Below are 14,848 nucleotides of genomic sequence, written 5' to 3'. Positions count from 1 at the left end.
AAACAACATTAATTTGCTGGGCACAGCTTCCCGCTAATTAATTAAATAGGTAGCAAAAGTGGTTTCAGTGGCTTCATTCCTGGCAAAACAGACAAATTAGACAGGAGCTTTCAGGTGAGAGGTTGGTGGAGAGCAAACCGGGATAAAAACACTGCCCTATTACCTTCAAACAAACAAATGTGTTTACCTACTTAGCCTCTCTAATTCATTTTTACCTCACCTGATTGGTTTCTATCAACACTGAGTCCACCTTGTCCACCAGGATTTGTAATTCTGTTTTCACTCACAGAAAAACCCAATATTTTTCATGAAACCCAAATGTGACTTGAATTTGTAAACAAAGTGTGGGCCACCAGTGCCCTCTGGTGGATTACTTTCCACCCTGAGTGGAGGACCAGTACTTGGCAGAGTGTGATGTGGCCAAAAACATTGAGAGGCATTCTGGCTGCATAAGGATTTGACACATTGGCCTTTTAAGACCACTTTCCTCCAGTAGAAACATTCACAAAAATATAGTGCTTATGGATAACAATAACATTTTAATGATAATCACTCTAAAAGTGTTAAGTCATTTTCCTTTGCAAATATCTATTTACAGTTGCATAATGTTAACATGGTCAAAGCACTGACTTTTCAGAACAAAGGCACTTTTTAACCGTAAAAGACACCTCGAAGAATTATAAACATTATACTCTTGTGTACAATGGTGTTGTTCATTTCTTGTAAAATCAGAGGTGTGGAATGGAAGACCTCCTTGTCTTGAGTGTGTATAAAAAAAAAAAAAAGCTTTGGCTGTCAAAAAAAAAAGGCACTGGATTTAAAATGTACGGAATGTTCTCTGCTCCTCGGGGTGAAGTCCATTCACGGTAGTTAATAAACTGACACTGACAACAGCACAGCCATGTTCTTCGACGTGTTTAACATGTCCATACTGGGCAGCCGGAGCTCAGCGAGCGCCTGGTGACTCCTCTCACCAGCGGTTACTCTGAGCTGCGACTTCCACGTCCAAGATTCGTGGAAGGCGGCCGCTGGCGCCACCTTCCAGATAGCCAGGCTTGACAGCAGGTGTGTCAGAGAGCCTCCTCTTGCCCTTGTTAAGGTCTGGATGAGAGGATAAATATCTTAGTCACTTCTCGTGTGGTAAACACAGCCTGTCACTGTGACAGATGGAAGGGACGATATGGATCTGTGGTACGCCACCAGGTTCTCACCTGAGATTGCTATTAGCATCTTGCGTCTGGCTCCAAAAGTGGAGACACCCACTTCCTTCAGATCCTCATCGGACAGGGTGAGGAATGTCTGGTAGTCGATCTGGATGAGGACAGATAGCAGTTTCAGCATCACATTTATATCATAGATAATTGTTCTGACTGACTTCTCGATTCCAAGCCAGGGGGCCGGTCTGTGTGCGGTTTTCATGTTATCCCTGTGCATGGTTTTTTTCTCCAGATTCTATCATTTCCAACCACAGACATCCAGTGAATTGTTGTCTCTTTACCTCTTGTTGTTCAAACACGTCAATATATTTGATGAGGCCGAGCCGGCTGAGCAGCTCAGGCAGGTCGTCATTCGCCGTGGGAGAGAGGCTCCTCTGGCTGCAGGTCGACGCCCTCCTTGACGAGCACAGACCCTCAAAGTAGCTGTTGCTGCTCATGAAGCTGTCCGCTAGCAGCCAAGAGTCAGAGTTCAGAGTGAAAGATTAAAAGCAGAAGAGAGGAAGGGGTTCAATCAGCAGCACAGGTAAAACTCACAGCTTTTGTCGTGTCTGCTTCTGCTCACTGTGGATGCAAACGCTGGAAAGGAAGAGATGGCCGCGGAGAACGTGGAGGGGGGCGAGGACGGGGAGGACGAGGACGACGAAGACGAGGAGGAAGAGACAGGCAGGGATGAAGACGCAGATCCACGCCGGTCCCTCCAGTTCTCCGAGTCGCTCCCATTACCCACCTTCATCATCTGAGCAGCCCAAGACTGGAAACAGGAGGAAAACAGTTACGGCGTGAGATTTTACCTTTTAATCTTTTCCTCTGAAAGCATTTCACACAGTCGTATCAGACATTAAGCATAACAAACTTTTATCAACACTTTTATCAAAATGTTGTATTTTTTCATCTTGTCTTCCTTTTCCTGAGTCAGATGGTTCCTAATAGTAACAGATTGTGTGTGTGGGCAGAATACCCCAGAGGTTCAACAAGAAAAGACATTTTTCATGTTTCTCAACTAGCTCATTTGGCCCTGTAGGCTGACCTGTGACAGCCTCCCTCACTGAATTATCAATGCAGCGTGCATGGCTAATGCTTTTCCCACTTGCCTCAGTCTCAGAAGAAAATTGAACTCGCTGGAGGAATACTTCACACTCTTATTATCCTAAATGAGTCTGCCGCCGCACCAGCGGCTGCCGGGCAGTCGGAGAGCCACCATTTAGGGGGGTTTTAAACGAGCAGGGGAGATGAGCTGAAACAGCTCAGGTAAACAGGTTCCCGAGGAGTGGCGGCGTTGACCGAGGCGATGGTATCAGACCCCAGGTAATTGAGCGTACAAATTGGCGGTGCTTACCACACAGTGAGATAAATGCTCCAAACTGTTGGACAGCAATGCCAATAAATGAGACTGTGTTACTGGATGCTTGTTTTACTGCTCTGCACCAAAAAAAAAAGAAATCTTCAAAAGGCATTTACCTAAGAACTATGACTATAAAACAATTAGAAAGGACAATCCAAATGAAACACATGTTAGATTCAGTTTGTAAACATGGGACGGAGCTCCCTCGTACCTGTTGCTGGGTACTGCTGGTGCTCAGGTAGGGTTTGTAGTTGCGACGGCTGATGTTTCGGAGCTCTTTGATGGCCTCTGCTGGCATAGATTTGGAGAAGCCAAGGCCACTCCAAGTGTCTGTCGGTGTCCGGACCTCAGTCACCACAGGCTTCCTCTGCATGGCTGACATGCGAAAACACAGACAGGAAATTCAGACTTAATATTCTGAGGATTATTTGTAACTGTCAGTGGTACAAATTTAGGGAAAACCTCAGATCGGAAAAAAATCTTCTTTCTTAGCTTCCATTCATCAACATATTTGCACATCGGCACTCAAAGCCAAATGAATCATCCTATATAACTCGTATTCCACTTGGTTTTAGATTTAAAAACTTCTCAGTTTCCAAAAGACTCATTTCGCTTCTTGTATATAGGATCTCATGCTATTTAAAGTTAACATAATTTTAAACTTTCTGGTTTCTATAAGTTCATTCTGATTTGAAGTTATGTCAAATTGAAATAACTTGAAAATAAACAGCAGAATGCGATGATCTTCGCTGGGTAATATTATAGGGGGGGGTCTTCTGGACAAGCGGTGGATGAGTCGGTCAAAATTTGTCATTGTTGAAATATATGAATACAAAATCAATTAACAATAGCTGAACAGGATGAGTCAGTGGCCTGTGTTTTCATAATCAGATGCCCAGATAAATAAGGAAGCTGGGAATTTACAGTAAGAACGACCCATTATAATTCAATTCAATTCAATATTTACATTGATATCTGTGATACATTACCCTCTTCCAGGATGATTCACAATATTAGTTTTCTATATGTTAATATGTATAAACAAGCAAATCAAAGCCTAATGTCAGCTGGTGTGACTGCAGTAGAAATAAACCAATCATATGAGAAACAGTTGCACCCTTATATACACAACCATCTAACTAGCATTAGCCCACTGCTGCTCGCTATTGGTTTAATTGTAGATAATATTCAATTCTCTACATGTGAAATTCATCAATCAAAAAAAGCTGCATATGATGCGACCGATTCATTTGTATTTTCAGCTACATTGTTTCGATGTGTTCGGTCCAATCTGCTGCTGATGGAACTTTCTCCGCTGTTTGAAGAAGACATGTTTTATCCACACCACAAAAGAACAAACTCAACAGAAGGGGGATACGCTTGACCAGAGACACAGAGGACGGGCTGTCAGACTGCAAATCACAAATTAACCTTTATGTGGCAAAAATAGGGAAATATAAGCGTAACTAACTGTGACATTACATTTCATGTTTCAAATGACAATTTTCACATTTCCTCTGTGCAGAATATTTATAGTAGCAGATAAGTCACATGCATCAGGACTCATGTCAGTCTGTCTTTGGCAAATGCTTCACAGGTTTTCCACATCTTCATTGGTATGCTGACTTGAGCAGGCTCGTGTTCAATATTGAATCACGAGCGGTGCCTTTGGAGCATGTGACGCACTTAATGAAACTTGAATTGTGAATGCTTAGACGTGTGGACAAACTGAACTGGCAAACAAGTGACTCTGGACATCCCCCATGTGTGAATGTGTGATAAAAACTTCACCGACGGTCCACAAAGAACGCAATATCAACAGGATTAGAACTGCCGGGTTGCTGACTGTGTGTGTGCACGTGTGTATCCGGGTGAGCAAATGTCCCATTCATATATTGGCATATGGGTGTCTTAATGACTGTGAGGCAGATGGCCCATTCAGACTGCTAATTCATAATCCCATAAAGCCACACTGAGGGACTTTGGTACCATTTGGCCGCGGATCTCTTCGGTATCTCTCATTCCGCGTGATGGATGAGGCTGTGTTCTCCGTGTCTGAGCTGGTGCAGACGTGCGCGCGCACACACTGTGTGCGGATGCCTGTGCATGTTGTCTGCATTGTATTACCACCCCTTGTGAATGAAGTGGGAGTGCCAGAGCTACTCTTTTATAACTTTGGCACGGTGCAGCCCACAAACAGGCCCCCTTCATCAGTTGTCTTGGCAGTGAGTGAAGCTGAAATGGGGCCTCTCCATCAAACCCTGTCTATTTTTCTCAGGATATTGTTATGTTCCTTTTATAACATAAACATAAAAGCCCTTTTTTTGTTTTTTATCTGCCTAATCATATATGCCCTTTTTGTCTTTAACAGTGATACGGCCAAACATTTTGTGCTTTCACAGCCAACAGAAAGAGCCGCCTGGTTAAGTGTTATTTCATAAGTTTAGATGAAAGTGTTGTGCAGTCTGCATATTGTTCAGAACCCAAAACAACAGCTTGGTATTATGAAAGTGCAGATTTTTGGCAGACAAAAAAAAAAAAACATCTACAGTATGTGCCTTTATGCAAAACTCCTCTTAAAAATGTATTCTATCTGCATAAAAGCAAACAAATCGATTCGAAAAGCAGTGCTTGCTGAGCAGTACTCTGACTGTTGCTACATTTCTGAAACCACAAAGCTATTAAACATTTAGGAGCACTAACCTCTGGTTGCCAGCAGTTTCTTCTTCTCATAGTCATAATCCTACAAAGCACAGACAGGAAATAGCGTAAGTAAATAATGCATGAAATTGAATTTTTTTTTTTACCCCTCCCTTTGGATGGTGGGAGTAGGCAGCAGGAACCTAATTTACAGCAGGAACAAACACAAGCATGAAACACTTCCTGCTGCTGTGGTGGTAAACTTGTTAAACCTCCGTGCAGAAAGCTACGAGCATGAGCAATGACAAATGAGAAGAGAGGGAGACAAACGCCAAAGCCAGCTCTCAAAATCAAATTTCACCAAGGTCAGGGGTGTGCAGATTAATAGATTACATAACGTCCTAAAAGAAATGTTCCTGCTGATTTTAATCTACCTTCTTGGCATTGATTAAATTAAAGTTAATGCTATCCCCTCTTATTCTCACTTGAACAGTGAAGTTCACACTGATTTGTCTGATGAGAATAAAGGTCTAAAGATGTTTTGCAAGAACAGAGAAATATGTTCTTTCACCCATCGTATGGGCTTAACCCTTTTCGTGTTTGCTCAGGGTGTTTGAAATCTCTTGTTTCACAGTAAAACAATATATTAGTTTTAGGAGCAGCAAGCTGAGGCAGCAAGAACAAGCATCTATAAAGCACATTCACATGTAAAGACAAGCAAAAAGCTTGAAGAAGCATCGAGAGGTAGTCCAAAAACTTTGCTCAGCGGAGTTTTATCCTTCAATGTGTCTCCACTTTGAAATAGAATCAAATTGCTCTTTTCTTACGATGTACCTACACTGACGGGGGTGTCTTGGCCCGGGTGTTTTGTTTTATACTGACTTAAATAATCCAGTTTTATGCGTTGTCCGTCTGCACTTTGATCCTCCATCCATGCTACTTTGCTCCATATATTCACTGCATAACTCTGTGATAATCTCTTACCTCAGCGTTGGCACAAGCATTTGAAGCCAGAGTAATGTCTTTCCTCAGACTGCTCCTCCGTTCAGTCCGGCCTCCTTCAGCATCTGCATTCAGCAATCTGGAAACACATCCAGGCAAACACGATGGTGAGAAATGGTCAGGTGACATTGTGATAGCTGTGTGGTTGTTTTAATCTGCAGAAGAACAAAAATTAGAATCACAGACTAAGAACAAAACTAAAATGGAGTGAACAAGCTTCCTTCATGTGTGGGCTGAAGACAGACAAGAAGGTGTGTGTTTGAGTGTATGTATGTGTGTGACTTTGTTAATCTGTTCAGGTTGAAAAAACATTCAGTATAAGATGTTAAGAGTAACACTGGGGTGCACTATGCTTGCTCACCTGTATGTCAGCACCTGTCCTGTTGAATGGCGGCGTCCCTGACTGAGAACTTTGGGGATTTCAGGACCTTGCAGACTCCCCCTCCGGCTCCCCATGCCCACCCTGCCGATGCCGTAGTTCACCGCCTCACACACCTCAGACGGCGACGCGGCCTCACAGTCATTGTCCGACTGGCCGGACTGGTCATCGTTTTCAAGGATCTGCAGAGGAGGACGGAGTCAGTTCAGGTTTCTTTGGAGGTTGTTTTTTTTTTCTTCTTTTTGATAATCTGACAGCAGTTTGAGCTTTCACAGTGAAACACCTTCTCCAGTGGCCTGCAGTCCGGTCCCTTCAGGGTCGTCCTCCCCTCCTCGGTGGGGGAGCTGAGGCCTGGGGGGGGTAAAGGTCGAGGCTTCATATCTGCAGCCAGGATCTCTGTAGCTGCTGCAGGCAAAGAGCCTGATCAGCAAGACGGGACATGATACACAAGTAAAAAGTTAGATGTGTGCAGAAAAACAGGCTTAAAGAAAAGCCTCTCCTTTTCTTTTCTTTTTTTGTTACATGGTCAGTAAAATTCTAACTGAATAACTGGAGAGAAGAGAGGTGAGATTCAACAGAACCATTCTATTTACATGTTGAAATATGTAACTATATGACATCTGAACAGACACTTGAAACTCAATTTACAACTCAACTTTATGTCACCAACGTATTCAAAATGAAAATCGATAAATTAAAAATGTTGACAAACAACATTTTTAATGACAAATCCTGCCCTTGAAAAATTGTACTGATCAACCTTCCACACATTTCTTTCTTTCTGAAGTAAAGTACTAAAATATATTATTCTCCAATGGAGAAAGTGTGGAATTTAATGACTTGTTCTGCCTCCTTCTCCTCTTCGAATGTGCTCGTATGTTTTATGCATCATGGTGTTGGATCTTTTAATTTTATATTCAAAATCTTTAAAGCGCATTAATTCATTTAATATTTTATGAAGTGTTATTCCATCATGGATAACAGTAAGTTTAAATTACTTCGAATTTGTCTTTTTTTTTTTTTTTTTTTCAAATTCTGGAATCAGTCCAAGTGAATGAGATGCTTTCTATTCCTCTCAAACACAACAGGCTGGTGCAGCAGGAAGCCAAACAAGGGAGGCAACTTTACGCCACTGAATGCTGCTATGTTTGTTTTTAAATCCAAGATTTTGAAATTCTGGAAATGAAGTTGTCTTTGCAGTCCCAGCGGTAGCACGCTCACCCTGCTCGGAGAGACGGAGCTGCTGTAGCAGCATGTTGAGCCAGTAGTTGGTCAGTCCACCTCCAGGTAGGACGGGTTCAGAGGTCAGCTCCATTATCGGCGTAAGCTCACAAGGATCCAGCCCCAGGAGCAGACGGCGGGCCTCATAAAGGCAGGAGATGTTTCTTTCCAGACCCTTCACCACCACTGACTGACAAATATGCACCAGTTCAGATTTTTTTTGTTTCATTAGTATTCAACACTGCAGCATGAGAAACTGCAGGGGAGAATAGTTTTACATCCAAAATCAATGCAAGCATCCAAAATATTTCAGAGGATATTTCCTATTTAATGCTATGCATGTGAAATAAGCGATCACAAAGTCTATAGAGCTGCTCTGGCTATTGGAAATGGAAATGTATGTGATTGGCAGCTGTCAAAACAACATTTCCCATTGTGACGTGATGCACATTATAAGCAGGAGAGCTGCAAACTTGAAATGTACCTTGCTGGTCTGTTTCACTTTGGGCTTGACACTAATGAAGACTCCCAGGTTTTGCATCATCTGAGCCAGTTTACAGGAATCTGCCTCTCCATCTTCACGCATGTCAAACATCAAACACACAGGCAGGCAGTCCTTGATGCATGCACACACACACACGCACGTCCACACAATGCATGCAAACACACACACGCATCAGAAGAGAAAAAAATTGCAAAGATAAAGAACTCGCTCGGATTTTTTTTTCTATTGCAGCAGCAGAGAAAACAACATAATGTAAAATAATCAGGGGTAGAAATAATGATACTTGTGTACAGTTTACATCATGTAACCTTCTTCACTACAGCTGTAACTTGTTACTGAGCACAGCCACAATTTGAACAGACGCAGTTTGATCTGTGCTTGTTGTCAATAAGTTGATTTTTTTCAGCAGAGAAAATTCCAGTTTTATACTTATGTTTGCTCAAAACCAGACTGTCATGGAGCTTTTTTTTATTTACTCTGAGGAATGTGCTTTGAATGTAATTACCCTTACAGGTGGAATTCAATGAAATGCCTGCGAGCATGGAGTGAGATATTTTTGGGGGGGCTGCAGTTGCACACATTCACACACACTGAAAATTGATTCAAGAAATAAATCAATATTTGTCATAATACCTTCCTCCAGCTAGGATTTCACAATAAATTAAGTTTTAAATGCAAGTTACAACTGATTTGTATTTAACATACTTATATCGAAAACTACAAGACATAGCATAGAACCACAGGAGCAATAAGTACAGCAGATTTAGGCAATAAATAAGGAATGACGATCACTTCATTAAAAAAATAAATAAAGCCGTTTTCATAATGCATATTAGATTACCAACAGTTTGCCTCTGTATTATTGATAGGCTTAATCTGTGTGAAAAACAGCAAGTTCAGCTTGGTATGAGAATAGAATGTTTACAGTGAAATGCGTGACTCTTGTGTTCAGACCGTGACGGCTGTCAGGCCCGAACACCACTGTACCATGAGCTGCTGCCGAGCCAGGCACACTCCGTCGGGGCTGCCCTGGATCAGCAGTGAGGGGGGGCTCTGAGGAGCACTGAGGTCCGGCAGGATGATCTGAGTCTGGGTCTGGTGCATCACACTCAGGAAGTGTGCACCGTTCTGTCCCAACAGGAAGAGGTGCTGCTGAGAGGTGACGTCCAGCTGACTGGTCACAATAGCAGCGGCGACCTCCGGTCCCAGCAGCAGCTCCATCAGGATGCAGGTCGCCTTCTGTCAAGTTACCACACACACATGCCAAAGTTCTGTATATTTAATGATATCTAGCAGTTTACTGGTGACTTTGGAGGTTATTCGGTAATCTCATGCTGACCTTGACAGCAGCTGCATTGCCCTGAAGCCCCCAGACGCTGCAGCAGCTTCCATAAAATGAAGACTGTGCTGGAGGCTGAGGCGTCACGGCCCTGAAGCTCACGCTGACCCCCAGAGTCTGCGCTACCTGCTGGATGAGTGGAGAGCCTGCATCTGGCAGAGCCTGGGGCACCAGACTGACTGGCAGGTCAAAGGTCAAGGACAATGGCTGGAGGTCCTGGGACAAGAAGGGAAACAGCGAGATGATGAAGGAGATGGAGAGATGAGGGCTAAAATGAAGACAAACACAGACAGACAGCAGAGAGGTGCAGCGTTGACAAATACACCTGCCGTCTTTGTGCCAGACGCCCGATTAATCACTCTATTGATCTATGTGTCTGACAAGAGTGAAGAAATTGAGTCTTGAGACAAATAAAAAAAAAAATCATCCAAGGTTGCCTCTGCTGAGATTACACACTAACCACTCACTCTGATCCTTTTCCTGGCCTCCTCCACGCCCTCAACTGGCCCCGCTATGGAGACCTGTTAAAAACAGATAAATATGTACAGTAATTTGCTCTCAGCTTCCTGCCAAAAGAGAAACTATTGTACTCATTAAAATTCTGTCCTGGAGACTGTTACCTGGTTGCTTTTCTCTCCAGCAGCGTTGTGGCGGTTGGAGTCAGGGAAATGGATGTGACAGGATGTGACCTCCATCACCTTTTTGATGTTCCCGCCACCTTTCCCGATCACATGGGAGTGCTCCGTGTAAGCCACGTCCATTTTTAGAGTCACCTTGTTTACCTGGTTTTCATATAAGACACCGGTGTCATTTGTGCTCGTGTCAGCACTTGCTGCGTTACAGTCAAGAGGATAGATTTAAAAAAAAAAAGAAAAAGCTGAGCTACTTTTACATCTGACACAAATTAATTCTTTGGAGGTTATGTGTTCAGGAAACTTCTGAAAATCAAGTTTTAGCACACTCACCCTTGTTTCCAGCACTTCTAGTATCTTTTTTTTGGCTTCCACAACATTGGCTTTCTTCCCCTCTACCTTCACGTGTGGATCTATATGGAAATGAAATATCATGGCGACATGAGCATGTAAATTCAATGCGTTTCACAGGAAAAGGAGAGAACAAAGAGTTGTGATTTGGTGCAATTGAACCGTGAGGAATATGTCACCTTTCTTCGACTTGGCTCCTATTTTAAGCTTGGATGGCCATTTCACCTGAGTGTTAGTTTCTCTCATCACCTGCAGAAGCACAAACAATAGGAGAGTGAGATGCATCAAGGAAGCTCTCTGTATGCAATCCCAAGCCATATAATCAGACCACACAGCCAGGCACACGGCAGATTTCTGTAATCTCAGAGCACAAAGCCTCATTTCCATCTCAAACACTGAAATTATCACTCCTCATAAATCCTGGAATCACCTTCTGCGGAGCATGAAACAAATATTTAATTTGTGGCAGAGATGCTCCCTCACTGATCTGTGAGCTCGATTTAACCCAGAAGCTCACACACTGATGGATTTCACTGATAGAGCGCATTTTCTATTGATTTAGCAAAGCACTTTGCACTGTTAGTCTCCCGCTCTCTCTCTCACACACACACACACACACTAATGGATGTGTCACCCTGCCATTCTGTTCTTCCACTGGAGGCAGGTTGGGGTTCAGTGTCTTGCTCAATTACACATTTCAACAGATGGGGGATTGAACCTGCAACATTCCGATTGAAAGCTGAAGGGTTTCTCTGGGAGCAGCATGACTGTTTGAGGATTTTAAAAAAATCTTGTGCAACTTTTACTCACCCTTTCAAAGAACTCCTCGCCTGTCTCACCATCTCCAAGTGTTGGAGCTGAAACACACAGTTGGCAAACATGAAAAACAAAGGTAAACATGAACACAGTCCTGTATTGTGATTTAACAAGCGGAGTTGCTGAGCAGCACTGTATTGTTGTGTTTACAGTCTGAAGCGCGTGAGACTAAAGTCAACACACATGTTGACAATATTGAAATTTGGACTTGGTTGAAATTTACCAAGCAAGTGGAAAAAGAAGAGGTTGCTGGCAACATTGAGACTTTTAAAAGGCCGTCGCTCCATGGTGACATTTACAGGGTTCAGGAGGAGCCCCAGGAACGCCCTCAGCTCCCCCTCCGTCTCTCCGGGTTACGCTGGCCGGAGCCGAGGAATGGGAAGAGAACAGTGCAGGGTGGAGCCAGAAGGTGGTCGTCAGGGAGCGCAGCCACAAATTAGCCTGCAGGCAGCTGATCGCATCAATGGCATTTGCTGACGTCAAGACCTCCCACTTCACCAAAAAAAGAGGAATAAGAACTGATAAACTCAGGGGGAAATGTGTGGAAAAAAAAAAAAAAACCCAGAGTGAAGTTTAGAACGCAGTGTGACAGATTATTACCTAAAGCGATTAGATGGAGTTTTTACCGCCTAACGGAGAAGCTCCAACAGCCGCAGAGGAGCGGTCCCCGGCTGCATACGCGTTAAAACAGCTCGCACTTATCGGAGCTGAATTCGCTCCACCACTTTCCCATCAAGAGCAAACATCAGGCTCTATGTGCAGCGCTGTCACAAAGAAGTTTCCCCGGCGACACGGGGGAGGCATTTGTCATAAACCTGCCACGCAGCGATAACTAACAGAGGCAGTTACTTCTGCTTCCCAGACAGGGATGATAATGGCAAAAAAGGACTTCTGAATGCATAAGCCACTGCGGGTCATAAATCACAATGATACAGCAACAGGAGTTTAGTGGATGGCAGCTACTGATGGCGACAGCAAGGACCGCAGCCAGCTGGAGGCCCTGACAGGCGCACTGGGGTCAGGGAGATAGCGGCTTCTGTGAGGAGGGTGCTGTGATAACCATCAACGCAGAATAACTTCGGGAAAGTGCAATTTGTAAGTTTGAATATGATGATAAACTTCATTGCGGCGCCAATAAATCAGACCGATTGCGCTGACAGTGAAGAGATTCCACTCACCGTACAGCATGGTCTCCAGCTTCTTCCTGTCAATCCTGAACCTCTCCTCCACCCATTCCGGGTCCAGACTTTGTCCTTTTGCATTCTCCTGACTCAGAGGGAAGCTTCTCCCCCCTTCCTCCTCTTCCTCATCCTCTTTATCCTCTCTGGGCTCTGCATTTGCTGCTGAGCCGGGTTCTAAGCTACTTTCCGAGTCGGGCTGCTGGTGTGCTACGGAGGCCGGCGCCGGAGAGCTGTCCTCGCTGGGGTTTGTGGCCATAGCAGGACTGAGCCCTCGTCAGTGTTTGTGTGTGTGAGTCGTATGTGTTCATGTGTGTGACCAAGGAGACCAACAGGGAGAGAAAAGAGGGGAGTAGAGGGGCGAGAAACACCCCCAGGGCCTTTTTCTTCAAACCCCCCGCCCCTTTCACTTAATGTAATACACAAATCAAACTCTTTCTCTCTCCTCTCAAGCAGTTTGAGGCTTTGAACGAGGGGCTACAGCAGTTTATATGGTGTGGATGTGTAAAAAGATATGCATCTTAACACTCACAAGCATTTTATTCCCTTTGGGAAATCCAGAGAGACTCTGAGACAACCTCCAACTTTAACTGAGGCTCTCTTTACTCCGAACAAATCCTCAGTAATCCTCAATTCAACATCCACAGATTATCTGGATTGATAGTCAAGGCCCATGATAAGACAAGAGCTCACCCACACTCTTTCTCACACACACACATACACATACACAAAATCAGCCTCACAACAGCACACACAGCTAACACAACAAACCGGTCATCCACTGCTCCTTCATGTCTGATCTCTCCCTCTTCCTCTGTCAGACACAGAGAGCTGGAGACTCCAGAGGTCACGGCGAGAGTAACACAGCACTGATCTCAGCTTTCAACCAACAGGGAAAAGTGTATATCTTACCTTCCAACAATATACCCATATAAGAATGTTGGTGGGTGTCAGCTGTAACTGTATATCTAGACCTGTGCAAGAAAACACATGTTAGATCATTCTATAGCAAAGATGTAACTGAATTGTGACTTTTATAGATTTTGAACATTACTTTACATATTTAGGTTCATGCACTCAAATCTAATAATGGCTGTTCTGATCAATTTTAAGATATGTGCATATTTGTGCATGTCTTATGAGCAATATGTTTGGTGAACAAACTTATAAATATCATAAATAAATAATTTTTAGAAAGGGTCCCTTAATGGACTGGAAAATGAAAAACTCCATGTACAAGTTCGCTGAATAATATGCTACCACAGTACAATTAGTATGATTTCCTACTTTAAAAAACACTTGAGAAAATGAACTTGCTTTCTTGGTCGTCACTGCTCCCAATCAGCTGAGCTACCATGCAAACTCTCAGTATTTATTAACCAATTTGTTTGGGTTTAAGCGAGCAGTCCCCAAGTCATGAGGGCGTTGACAAGAGGAATGATCTGAGATGTACAAAAACTGGAGCAAATGAGATTTTTGAAATTGCTTAGTAGTTATTAAATCCCCTCCCTGCTTTAAATTTCAGAAATGCGGGAACTCAAGTACTGACTGAAACAAGGGTAAAAACAAACTGCTCAATTAGTCAGTGCTGGTGGGACTCTGTTTCCCGCTCAGCACCATGTTTTCCATATTGCCCAGACAAATTTAGCCCCTGGGCAATCCAGCGCACATTATTTGGCGGTGCAGAGATCTTGCAAACATTACAAACTACTGCAGGCTAGACTTATTTGCCTGAGGAGGATTGTAAGTGAAAGACAGGATGACTGTATCTCCATAGCAACAGGTCAAGGAGTGAGTTATTCCAAGTTTAATCTGACTTCACAAAGTGCGGCTCCCCTCCCTGCAGCCCCCTCTGACTGGAAGAGAGCGTGTTTCCAGTAAAGTGTTCGGGGTGTGCGTCACTGTTTGATCAACAAGGAGGGTAAAGAAAAGCAAAACGGTCAACAAGGGGGGGACGGAGGAGCTCTGTTGGGTTTACAAGTTAAGGCCTACAGCCATTAAAGGATGAGACCGGAGTTGCCTCCTTTCTTTTTATTATTCATATCACCTGTTCTGCTGCCATGATGATACTGAGAGTGCTTAACAAGGATGCTACAAACACTGATGTGTCCTCAGATAGCTGAGTGTGAGTGAAGTGATGCACATTAGTTAGTTTTTAATCAGACCCTGTCATAAAACTAGGTGCCTCTATGTAATAACAATGAGTCAGCAGCAACTTCCTTTAAA

At 43.6% G+C, this 14,848-nt stretch overlaps 1 protein-coding gene across 1 annotated transcript; it reads right to left on the bottom strand.

Annotated features, from left to right (window-relative positions):
• Positions 1–893: 893 nt before the first annotated feature.
• On the bottom strand, positions 894–12,936 carry bicc2 (bicaudal C homolog 2). The gene is made up of 19 exons (XM_030107508.1): positions 12,623–12,936; positions 11,439–11,485; positions 10,808–10,877; positions 10,611–10,690; positions 10,266–10,427; positions 10,113–10,166; positions 9,646–9,861; positions 9,294–9,545; positions 8,286–8,417; positions 7,802–7,991; positions 6,864–7,000; positions 6,563–6,762; positions 6,184–6,280; positions 5,263–5,302; positions 2,771–2,934; positions 1,752–1,968; positions 1,499–1,665; positions 1,212–1,311; positions 894–1,101 (listed from the first exon to the last, which is right to left on the bottom strand). Exons 1-19 carry the CDS (start codon positions 12,879–12,881, stop codon positions 971–973), a joined length of 2,715 nt encoding a protein of 904 aa, XP_029963368.1. The 5' UTR covers positions 12,882–12,936; the 3' UTR covers positions 894–970.
• Between the last annotated feature and the right edge of the window lie 1,912 nt (positions 12,937–14,848).

Source organism: Salarias fasciatus, chromosome 2 (genome assembly GCF_902148845.1).
Source record: "Salarias fasciatus chromosome 2, fSalaFa1.1, whole genome shotgun sequence".
Lineage (NCBI taxonomy): Eukaryota > Metazoa > Chordata > Actinopteri > Blenniiformes > Blenniidae > Salarias > Salarias fasciatus.
The sequence above is the reverse complement of the archived record's forward strand: the minus strand, read 5'-3'. Positions and strand labels throughout refer to the sequence as shown.

Bases quoted from the DNA above. Each gene is read 5' to 3' on its own strand.
- bicc2 (XM_030107508.1), bottom strand. From the start codon at position 12,881: ATGGCCACAAACCCCAGCGAGGACAGCTCTCCGGCGCCGGCCTCCGTA. The intron at 9,546-9,645 runs GTCAGCATGAGA...GTAACTTGACAG, and splicing joins GCAATGCAGCTGCTGTCAAG to AAGGCGACCTGCATCCTGAT. The intron at 8,418-9,293 runs GTACAGTGGTGT...GCATGCATCAAG, and splicing joins TGGCTCGGCAGCAGCTCATG to GACTGCCTGCCTGTGTGTTT.